The sequence below is a fragment of the Mus caroli genome, unplaced genomic scaffold (assembly GCF_978045245.1).
Source record: "Mus caroli unplaced genomic scaffold, Mus_caroli_1 scaffold_12, whole genome shotgun sequence".
NCBI classification, from domain to species: domain Eukaryota; kingdom Metazoa; phylum Chordata; class Mammalia; order Rodentia; family Muridae; genus Mus; species Mus caroli.
In genome coordinates this window covers 115041587-115053984 of record NW_028227267.1, presented here as the reverse complement: position 1 = coordinate 115053984, position 12398 = coordinate 115041587, and the positions used below count along the sequence as shown (strand labels likewise).

Below are 12398 nucleotides of genomic sequence, written 5' to 3'. Positions count from 1 at the left end.
GGGGGAATGGGGCATCCAAGGCAAAGGTGTTGGCAGACATTCTCCAGTGATGTCACTTTCTGGTCTGCAGATGGCTAAGTTCTTGCTCTATCCTCATTTGAGGCAGGGTTGGAGAAGGGAGTGCGATATCATCATGTTCTCTCTCTCTCTCTCTCTCTCTCTCTCTCTCTCTCTCTCTCTCTCTCTCTCTCTCTCTTTCCTTCCCTTCCTCTCTGTCCCTCCCCTCTCCTGTTACAAAGGTATGAATCACACTGTATTTTATGACCAAGTTATCTTTCAAAGACCCCTACCTATAAATACCAACACATTGGGAATATTGGGGTAGATGGGTGGGCAATCTTAATGACTTTTGAGGTGGAACAAACCCTCAATTTACAACACAACCAAGCAGAGTCTACCTTTATGCAAGATTTCCAAAAGTGAAGCCAACACTACCAAAGCCAGAGTTGCACCATTCTAGGGTTTATGAGCAATTTCTGTAGACACATCTCACCGATCTCAGTGTCTTGAGAGCTCAACAGAGGCAGAAAGTTTCTTGTGGTTACATAGCCTTTCCATCAGAACGGAGACCCAAAATGCCAGTAGGGCAGTGGGTTAACACCTACAACTTGTCAATGGGAAGGGTCTCCTCTACCCCACTTCCTGTCACAGGGGAAAGCATTAGTGCAGTGGGGAGTACTGCAGGGAGAGGCAATGGCTTAGCACAGCCACTGCATACATATTCTTGACCATGGTCTCAACACCACAAACCATGTGATGACTCCTACAGGATGTACATATTATGCCACCATCACTCAACAGGTGCCATTAAGTTAATAGCTCTTCAGAAAAATAAGACAATCACTGTCATAAAAGGACATGCCCCCTTTAGAGTCATTTTGACTTCAGAAACATTAAAATCAGAAACGGGCACATTTCTGGGTCAAAGAAGTGTGATGAGGAGATTGGGAGAAAAATGGAAGTTGGGAGAGAAAGATGTGTCTGAAGGAGTCTGATGGGTAAAGCACAGAGAGGAAGAAGCAGGTGGTTTCTCAGAGACCAGTGTTCTGTTTTTTGCTGTACAAACTCCATGACACCCTATCAATCCTAATGGGCGCTGGTATTCTGTGTCCATTAACGTGTGCTGAGAAATATATTTCTTAATAATAAATTTTCACATGGTTGACAAGCATAACCTTTTTTCTTCATCTTTGTTTTGCAACTGATCCTAAACACACACACACTACACACACACACACACACACTACACACACACACACACACACACACACACACACACACACACACAAAGTCTGCCATCTTCAAATTCATACATTGAAAGTGGGGGAAGACTTTTTGTATTATATATGGATTCTTAACTATCATGTGTTTAATCAACATATAAAACTGTACAAACATATAGGGCCTCACGCGACATTTGGATGCCTGTGTACTTGTGCAATGCTCAAATCAGGTTAAGTGTACCTAACTCCTTAAACAGCTATTGTTTCTTTGTGGTAAAAATATTCAAAATGCTTTCTTACAGCTTTGTTGGAAGAAACACATAGTGTGTCATGGTTGTGTATAGCCATCTTACAGTACATAGTCCACCAGAGCTCATTTCTGTTCCCTACTTATAACACAGCACCCACCAATGAACCTTTATCACCAAATGTGTTCTCTAAGTTTCAAAATCTTTCTGTAGAATTTGCTTAAGTAAAAACAAAACAAAAAACAAACAAACCTCTCCCCAAACCACTACTACCAAAAACCACCTTTTCCTCTCCATGTGGTTCTAGATCTATCGATATTTGGAAAAGAAGATAGGTTCAGCTACATTTAATAAAACAAGTCTGGATTTGTTTTCTATTTACAAAGTCAGCAAATAGAAGGTTGCAACAGTAATACAATACTAATTACTACAAATTTAATGAACTACATATACTAATACAATACTACACAAATACTAGTACTATACTACAGTCACTACAGTAGAAGAATTCAACAGGAACGTAATTGAGTCAATAGTATTTGACACCCTCATCTTTTAAAATAATATACAGATTGCATAATAAAACAATAGCTGTATGGGGCTAAGTACAGGAATCGTCCTAGAGGCTGCCTTAAACTTGATTATTTTTCTTCACTGCGTTAGATCTTATAGGTGCTCCTACTTGTCTCAGGATGGAATTCAAGTGTGGCTCTTGAGCACTGGGGGGGGGGGAGGGGGCGCTCCCGAGTCACAACATCAAGTATGGATGGGGATGCTGCTCCCAGGGTATCTCTAGGGCCACAGCACCAAATATGATGGTGCTGCTCCGAGACCCATGTCTTCTCTCACGTGACTGCAAGTTTTTTACGTGTTGGCCTCAATGTCATCTCATATCACCTCCCGATATAAGCTGTGAGTCATGACCTCAAATGGAGTCACATAACCAAGTGTGGGGTCTGAAAACTCTGGCAACAGTAAAAGGTTTCAGAATGCACAATGCGCAGATTAGTGTAAAGTCAAACACGAGATAAAGCTGTGATGTTTCTGGCCCTGGGTGCTAGCGTTGGATCACTCAGTGTTGCGGGTGCTAGCGTTGGATCACTCAGTGTTGTGGGTGCTAGCGTTGGATCACTCAGTGTTGCGGGTGCTAGCGTTGGATCACTCGGTGCCGTGCCATCCATGGTTCTGAACAGGTAACATGGACACCTGGCACTGCATGTGATTTCCCAGGCCACGTAATGACAAAGGATGCTGCGTGACCCTCCTCGACTCAGTCTAAACTATGCAGTGACGTGAATCTCAGTTTTTTTACTGCACACGAAAAAAAATTTCACTCTTACAGAAATCTAATTATAGGTTACTTATAAGGAACAGAAACTTTGGAGCAGGTGAGACGGCTTGGGAATTAAGAATACAGGCTGCTGTCCCAGAGGATCTGAGTTCAATTCCCAGCACACACATTGGCCTCCCCTGGTCCCAGGGCCTCCAACGCCCTCTTTGGTCTCTGCAGACATGAGTCTCACAGGTACAGGAAGGCAGATAATCCCAAACTGCAAAGTAAATAAAATTTTTAAAAAAATCTTAAAAAAAAGACTGTAAATATTTTCCTCCAGTTCTTCCTCAGAATATATGTATCAGATTCATTTATCTTTAGATTGTGTTATGTTAGAATTCTGTGTTTTGGAAACTGCTATTTTTGCTGCTGACTTGAATTGCACATCAAAAAAAAAATCATTACACGAGATTTGGCTCGGAATTACATCAGAATTTTCCAAAATTTCTCAAATGGTCCTAACACATTTCTGGCATTTTATGCTAACTGTTTATATGAAACAGGATTAAATTTCATTTGTTTCTTTGCTTGAGCTGAGGAGCATTTAGGGGTGTTTGTTGGTCTGTTTGTCTGGCTGTTTAAGGGGCACAGGAATGCTGGGCTGGGAACGGAGAATTCTTTCTTGTTGATTGGGTGCTAGGCTCTGGGATCCAGGATGAACTTGGAAAACCCACCCTGACCTCCCTGTAGCTCTTCCTTTGAAGTCTTTTATGTTTCTATTCATTCCTTGGCACAGTTTAGTCCCTTCTCCTGCCCACAAGCATGAACACGCTCTACATTCCCTTTTGTAGGTAATCACACGGTGTGCAAATATCCAACACCCTGTGTGACTGTTCACGGGAACGAGGTTCACAGCACAGCCTTCATTTCAGCCAGGGCTGAAAGGTAAACACGGTTTGCAGTGGAGCCACCCATTGGGGCACCTGCAGCAGGGCTGCCCCTATGGTTACCTGCTCAGCCTGGCAGTGTCTTTCTGTAGTGTTTTTGGGAGCTGATGCATCGCAGGTGTTAATTCACAGCTGAATTTTTCTGTCCATGGGTGGCATGGTGCTCACAGCAACAATCTCCCTCTCTCCTCTCAACCTTAGGTTTGAGCCCTGACCTGTGGGGCAACTTGAATTGGTTGTGGATCTTTCTGCGGCAGTCTTGGTTTTGCCTGCTAGGCTCTTCCTCGTAAGATAGGCAACTGCTATCCCCCAAACAGATGGTATAAATTGCAAGGAAGCAATGTGAGCTCCCGAGGTGTCCGTGCGTGCTCTCTGCCTACCTCGGGCAGACTTCTTCTGAACTGCATCTCACACACTTTCTGCCTTAGTTGGACCGCAGCTGGTTCATTTCTTTAAAACTGCCCAATAAGACCCTCTCAAATAGAAGCCTTCCCTAGCTTCTCCACCTGCTGGTCGGTCCCCAAAGATTCCTTGAATCCAATTAGCCAGCTGCCTTACCCACCTGCAGCCCCACTGATGGAGGCCTGGCAGACTCCTCTCCTCATGTCCTGCCCAGTTTGCCAACTCCCAACCACTCTCTCCATCCAACTTCTCCACCCTAGGCAAGCTTGGGCCAAACCCCGTCTGAGCTGAGCCAACAGATCCAGAAATGTCTACTGGTCAGTAGAGTAGAAAGATAAGAACATTGCCACAAGGGGGACCCAAAGGGACTTTGGAGCCATGGAACCTGGTGGGTCCTTACTGTTTCCTCTCCATTTTCTTTCACCTTCCCATTGAACGCTCTGAGTTTCTTTTTCTCCAAAGGTGAAAATATTACAGTTGAATTTTCATTTCCTGTTTAACTTGTGATTAAAAAAAAAAAAAGAGCCCTACAGATGTAACTAAGGATAAAAATAGCTATGACTATTTCACTTCAAGTCATTAAGTGAACATAACGGGCTCTTTGTGATCTCAGGCTATCTGGAAGCTGGGATCTGTCACCACCCCCTGTCCTCTTCCAGAGGCAAGGCAGTCGGAACAGGGATTCACTGCTTAATGGAACCTCGAGAGCAAGTGCTCCCACGTGTTCATCAAACCTGCCACTCTCAGCAGCTGTCACCAAGTGGCTCCATAGCCCTCCGCCCACCACTGCTTTTTGCATAAACAGGTCTGCGGTGGTGCCAGGAGAGTCTTTCAGGGCCCAGTGTGCTGTGCCCCATCAGCGCTGCGCATCCCCGAGCGTGCTGCCCCCCACCCCCTCACGCCCCTGGCCTCCCTGAGCGTGCCGCCCCATCCGCTCACCCAAGCACCTCACCTGGCTTTGCTGTGTCCGTTCCAGCACTCCTCCTCGTTGGAGGTTCCTGCTGTCACACGTTCGTCCTTGCAGATGGTGTAGGGCAATGCTGACCAGACCTTTTTAGAGAGCTTCAGTTTCTCTTTTATGTCTGTGACCTGATCAAGAAACCAAGAAAGAGGGTGAGGAGTCTCGGTTGGGCTTTGCTTGCCTCTCTATGTAAGGGTGTGACAAACTGAAGGTGAGAGACCGTGACCCCTAACCACAAACTTGGAATGAATCCCTGCTATAGGACCCGCAGTCCAGAAAGCCTTCTGCCTCGACCCGCAGTCCAGAAAGCCTTCTACCTCCACTTCCCTCTTGCTCCTCCCAGAGAACACTTAGGCTACTGGCTCCCTGGTTTCCCTCTTCTCTGTCCTGTCCTCTGAATTAAAACCCAAGGAAGTGTGCTACCTGCTTCTGGGCCACTCTACTGCAGAGTACCTGTTGCAAACACCCTAAATACAAGCTTTAGGCCATGTTCCCTGGATGCCGGATGATGCCCCAAAACAAAGCACCAAGAGACAAAGCACATTTCCCAGTGGACTAGATGTGTCTGCAAAAGGCAGTATTGTTGCGAGCTCTGCTGCGGAGGAGGGAGGGACGGTCAAACCATGCCAGGAAGCTTTGTAAGGTAGAGTGGTTTAAAACCCAGAGACTATGTGGGCACGTACCTGAGACCTAGGCACCTCCTCTGCCCTGCCCCCTGCCCCCAGCTCCCTGCCAGACTCCTGGCCTGGAACATGTGCCACACTCCCCACATTAGGAACCATGACCTGTGGTCACATAGGTCCAGAACAGAGTTCTCCATGCTAATGAGGTATCTAGAGGCCCTGAGGGCTTAGCCAATAAGCTTCCCTTCCCAGGCATTCCTCCCTGCATAAGGTATTTAATCTCAGGTCCACCCTGAGAAGTGCGTACATATGTATCTTCTACCATGAATGGTCAACAAACAGTCTAGAACCATGGAATGTCTCTCATCAAGAACTGCTGTGGGGAGACATAAAGGAAACATTTGACTATTAAGCTACAGCTTAATTTTCCCGTAGAAGGCCTCTCTGCATTCCCAGACACAACTGCCACCAAGCTAAAGACAATCAACCCTGTGACAAGCCAGATCTCCTCGTCCCCCCTTACCCTCCTCCCCGAGTCAAACTCTCTCCTCAGCCTGCGGGTCCCCTGACTCCGTTCTCAGCTCCTCCATGACTCCCAGTGGTACTGCCTGGATGTACACGAGTCTGGTAACTCCACGACCCTGCCATCCTCACAGACCCAGGGACCCCCGAAGCTGCTCCAGCTTTTCCACACTCAGATTGCACTTTCCCACCCCGGAGCGGCATCTCTGTACTTCCCTACAGCCCAGCACCCACCCAGGGCCTCTCTAGTGGTTGTGCCCTGAGGTGGAACCTGGACCCACAACAGGCTTACACAGAATGCATTTGAGTGGTGATAGGTAAACTCAGGCCACCACAAAATCTCTAGTACCCAAAGATGAAAGCCAGTCTAACCACGAGCAATGGGTGTAGATCTGAGGGCTGCAGGCACTGACTGAGTACCTCAGTACTCAGTTGTCCTGATGGCCTAGCCATTCTTTGCCAACACCGAGAAAACGCATAGACGGATAACATGCATCAGTTACAGACTGCATTGGGTCCTTGAAAGTTAGCATTTTTGAAGTCCTGACCCAAAGCATCCTAGAATGTGTCATGATTTTGAGGTGAGATCCTGACAGAGGTGAGGAAGTAAAAGTGAGTCAATTTAAATAGCCTCTTCGTCAGGAGGGCTGGGTGGAAGGCGTGGACACAGAGAGGGAGAGTGAAGGCGAGGCATGGGAAGAGATGGCCACTGAAGAGGCCAGAAGCCACAGAAGGAATGGATGAGCACATAGTGGGATGTCACACTGCTTGCTTCCCTGGCTCCCAGTTAGACTCAGACTCAGTGCTGCGTGCATCCGAGTCCATATGTGACATAAGGACCTCCTCACAATTAGCCAGCAGCCTCCTTTGTCCCATCTCATCCCTATGCTTGCTGAAGTAGGGATAGGGTTGGAAACCACCTTATCTTCAGGGGTCAAAAATGATGGAGTGACTATTCATCCTGGTTTTCAACTTAGGGGCCTCAGGATGCTAAAGTTATAGGACCTTCCCCCCGCCACCACCACCCAATAAAGCCCAGGATGAGTTAGTGATATGTCTTCACAGCTGTGCTTGATAAATGTTCACCAAGATATTAGTTTTAATTATCCCATTCTGCTATGGTTTTCTAGACAATATTTCAAACACTCTACACACCTGGGGGTCATAGTGAGGGCTGCTGTGACGCACGGGGCTGTCCCTGGCTGTGTGAAGATGGGGTGCGGGGCTTCCCTGATTTGCTCACTGTGCCACGTTTTGCAATCAGGGCATGTTCTTCCTGGCATTTTGGTAGCTGAACGCTTTCATTGTGCAATTCAAGGAGATAACAGCAAAGGAGCAGCAAGAAATGTAAATGGTGTTTTAACATTCTGCACCACCACCGGGTGATTCACCTGCAGCCTGCAAAGTCGAGGCACACATCTGAACAAATGGGTGCTGTTAGCCACGGGGAGAGGACATGCTCGTGATGGGAAAGGCCACGCCTGCGATTTTAAAGGATGCAGGGAATGACGGGGGGCGGGGAGTGTTATTCCCAATCTCAGGAAAGTTTTTCAGTTCTCACGTTGTGTAGAAAGACTTATCTAATCCCACATGCTGTTTTGATCTCTGAATAACACACGTCACTGCTCTGCAAGAGTTCCGAGTTGTCTGTTTTGTTTTCCTGGAGCTTAGGAGCATGCGGCTGTGAGGCAAGCTTTGTGTAACCAGTTCTCCAGAACATAGGCATGATGGATGGTCACAGGAACCCAGCTCAGTCCACAGTACAAACTCGATGCCGACAGAGGCCCGTGGTCCTTACAGTAGGCTCTTTCTTTGCATCCCAGATGAGCATCCTCACAACACTCGTAAGGACCCGAGGCCCAGCATTGCAGGACAAATGCTGTCATGACATTGTGAATGCTTTTTGCCTATTTTCATTGACATTCTTAAGAATCAGCTTGTCATTCCGTAGGAACTCGACGCAACTCTACACAACTAGGGTTCACAGAGAAAACCCAAGCCACCTTTTGGTACTTATCTGGAGTTCGTTTTTGACACTTTGAGCTCCTGCCTTTCTAGTGCTGTGTCTCTTACTTTAGGGCTCATGAATGCGTCCATGGAAAGTCGACCCCACGGGAAGACCGTGGAGCCATTCCCCCATCTGCCCTAATGGAACTCAGGAACTCACAGCGTGGAGAGCAAGGCCAGAAGGCAGAATAATGGGGAAAGCCAGAGACATGTCAAGTCAAGGGATAGACAGGAAGAACATTCAGCCTCATGAATCTCACTTTGGAAATAAGCTCACCCGGATGTTTAACTAGAATCTCAGGAAATTTCTGATTTAACTTCCAATTTATAGCAGGCACTGGGGTAGAAGAAGAATCTGAACAGGAGCATAAATAAATGATCAGACGCATCTGGTGAATGAGACATTACACGAGACAACTGGCCTCAACTCCTCAAAAGAGCACGAGTAAATAAATAAATCAATAAAGGCAGGAAGACTGTTGTAGATGAAAAGAAACTCCACGAAACATCCCAACCAAATGTCACATGGAAGACCTAGGCTCCGTCTTAGATCTGGAGGCAGGTATCCAGCTGTAAGAGAGTGTTGAGATAATGGGGCAATTTTGAATATAGGAGTGATACAAGTTGAGAATCCTGAATTCCTGCTAATTTTCTCAAGCGTACTAATGATTGTGAGGCTGTAAGGGGATCTCGTTTAAGAGACTCACGCTGAGGTATTTGGGGATAAAATGTCCTTATGACTTTTATTTGTTTGAAAAGAGCAAACAAAGGCAAAGCTCTCAGTCATGATTGAGTCCATTAGAGGAGGATGCCAGCGTTGATGTTCTTTGTAGCCATTTCAGAGGTGTTTGGAAAAGTAAAAGCTCTGAAACACTGGGAGGAAGCAAAGTCTTTTTGTCAGGAGTGCAGCTGTTAGGAACCTACCTAGAAGTCACCGGCTCAGTGTGTGATAAGAGCTCTCATGCCACTAAGATTCTCAAACCAAGCTGCACAACTTCATCCTGCTTAAACTATCAATGCCACACCCTGGGCACGACAGGGACACAGAGGCCTTGAGCAGCTGAAGCTATCTTGTCGTGTCTTTATTAAATGGTAGAGATGAGACCTAGTTTTGCATGTAGACATTGGAATAGTTGTTCTTAACTACCTTGCTCACAGGAGTCACTGCTGACAGTCCTGGCCTCCAAGCCTCTGGCACTGGTGCCGAGACTCCTGTGTGTATTTCTGTGGATGTGTGAGACCCCGACTTAAAGAGTGAAAGGTAAAGCCCCTGGACGTTCTCCAAGCTTGTTTTCCCTGACCCCTAAAAATACAGCCAGAAAGAAGCTCTTTGTTCTTTATAGCCAGCAAAAAGCCTTTTTGTTTCTATACCTTACAACCAGAGATGCTATAATTGTCATTTTACCAAGGACACCCGGCAGAGAAGAGCTGTAGCCCAGCTCCTCCCAACTCCTCCCAACTCCTCCCAATTCCTCAGCTAGCATTTAAAAGCCCCCTAATGTTACCGCTCGGGGTCAAAATCCCCTGCCCTGTGTGGCTGAGGGACTTCATCTTTAGCTAGCTGATAATAAAGCCTCTTGCAGTTTGCATCAGGTGTGGTTTTCTCTCGAGTCACTGAGGTGCCGGCCTGCTCATCCTGGGACTTGAGCGGAGGCCCAGCTTCGGGGGTCTTACATATGCAGGAGTGATATTACAGTGTATCATTAGATACTGGATAATACAGTGTACCACTAGATACAGGACATTACAGTGTATCATTACTTGATATTACATGGTATCATTAGATACTAGATATTACAGTGTACCATTAGAGACCAGATATTAGAGTGTACCATAAGATACTGGATATTACAGTGTACCGTTAGAGACTGGATATTACATGGTATCATTAGAGACTGGATATTACAATGTATCATTAGATACTGCATATTACATAGTATCATTAGATACTGGATATTACAGTGCACTATTAAAGACTGGATATTATATGGTATCATTAGATACTGGATATTACAGTGTGCCATTAGAGACTGGATAGTGGACGGCATCTTGCCTTACGTAAGATGGGCCAGCCCAGTGTGATATGGAATCACCCTACTCAGAAAAGCATGCAGTTTAAAACTTACCAATTCAAAGCATAATCATCTATAAGTAAGTATCTGACGTCATCGAAAGAGCTCTTGGATAAAAGGAACTATATTTATCTTCTTAGGCTTAAATGTTTATTCTGTGGCTATAGGTGTTTTGTCTGCATCTATTTCTGTGCATCACATGCATGCTTCCTGCCGATAGAGGTCAGAAGAAAACATAAGATCCTGTAGGACTGGAGTTTCAGAATGTTGTGAGCTACCATGTGGGTGCTGGGAATTGAGCCTGGGCACCCCCAGAAGAGCAGCCAGTGCTCTTAACTGCTGAGCTATCTCCCCAACCCTCTTCTCAATAGCTTAATTTTTAAATTGGACACCCAGTTGTATATATTTGTGGGATGCCATGTGATATTTCAATATAGACTTGCATCGTCTCCTACTCAAATCAGGATCAGCTTATCTCTTCAAACATCTGTCATTTCTGTGTGGTGACTGCAGACGCACTTGCGTCCTCAAGCTCGCTCTCCTGCAATGCCTCTGCAACGCAGGAAATGAAAACAATAAAAATACTTTGTAACTTCTCACCCTTAGAAGTTTTTGCTTTGTAAGGACATACAGCATATGATACGTGAGTTCAGTAGAGGTATTATATAACTTAGGCATAAACAATGGCAAGTATCCAAAATGTCTATGATCCTAATGGAAGTACAAGATGAAAATAAATAAATAAATAAATGAATAAATAAATAAATAAATAGACTGCCTGCTTATAACTCAGGAGCTTACATAATTTACTTGAAATCAGTGACTTGGCAAGAAAAAAATCAGTAACATTTAGTGACTTCAGCTTAATGAGAAAGGAAGTAGAAGACAAATTTTTCCAGTATGTTGGTGGAGTAAGGAAAAGGAGAGAGAGAGAGAGAGAGAGAGAGAGAGAGAGAGAGAGAGAGAGAGAGAGAGAGAGAGAAGCTTTTGCTGTCAGCATCCCCTCACTAAGCACTTACACCTCTGTATAGGTCAGGGCTCGTGCCAGGGTGAGGGTATGAAGATGGCTCGTGCATCATGGCTGCCTGTGGATGCTGCCTTGCGGCTCTGTTTGGTGGGTGTGAGTAGATCCGCCATAGACACAGTCCCGGGGAAGTGGAAGGCTGTGAGAGTCTAGATACCAATTTGTCTGGCAGCCTTTCTGGGGAATACTCTATCCCCTGCATACAAGTTAGGCTTTGCTGATATTTCCTCCTTGTGACTGTTGAATTCCACCATGGGAACAATTAGGGAGCAGGGTAATTAGTAATTCTATCCAGAGGGCTTAAAACTAAAACACAACACGGCCTCTCGGTTTTCATCCCTCTCGATGATGATTTTTCCCATGCAGAATGGCCGCTTGCAGCCTCTGCTCTGGACTTCAGAGGTGCTCGCTAAAGAGCCGCCGGATATTCACGGCTCCCAGGGAGCATCTGCTCCAGGAACCGACACTCAGCAAACAGCACTTAGTGTGCGTCGGGTGCTTAATAAATATTTGTTGAGTGAACACAAACATGAACAGCATTGCCAATTATCTGCTAAGGGGAGTAAGATTTTTTTGAAAAAGCCATCGATTATCTGTCGGCTGCTGCCATCCGGACTTTTCTTCAGAGAGTCGGAAAGATGTGGGCAAATTCACTCAGGTCTTCACTAACAGAGCAGGGAGGGATCTCAAATGATCCTTCAACCGTCTAAGCAGGATTACAACGAGAAGTCACTGTAGATGCCACTGATGGTGTGACTTATGTATGGTTTGGGAGGAGGGCTTCAGGAATTTTAATGGTGATCCTGGCTTGTGGATAAATCATGAGAATTTAAGTAGACATAGAGCCACTTCCATCTTTAGGGTCCTGCACAGCACTCCCTGTAGCTTCCTTTTGGCTTTGGAAGAGAGATATCTGCCGTGTTCTCATTGGGTTGCTTTTCAGCTTTGTAATCCCTGTTGTCTCCGGGAGGATTACTCGACGGGGCACAGGTGACTTTGTTCTTCTCCAAGAGATTTGCTCATGGCTGCCCTTCTATTCACCAAGACTCTTAAGTCCGTTTACCTGGAACCCCTTCCTTTCCCTGGTTCTGTCCCG

General features: G+C 45.9%; 1 protein-coding gene across 1 annotated transcript in view; it reads right to left on the bottom strand.

Annotated features, from left to right (window-relative positions):
• The window catches only part of Gpc6 (glypican 6), a 1019946-nt gene that overhangs the window by 20424 nt on the left and 987124 nt on the right, over nucleotides 1–12398 (bottom strand). The window contains exon 7 of the mRNA XM_021181728.3: nucleotides 5046–5182. Within this exon, the coding sequence (XP_021037387.1) occupies nucleotides 5046–5182 (137 nt within the window). The remainder of the gene's footprint in view (nucleotides 1–5045; nucleotides 5183–12398) is intronic.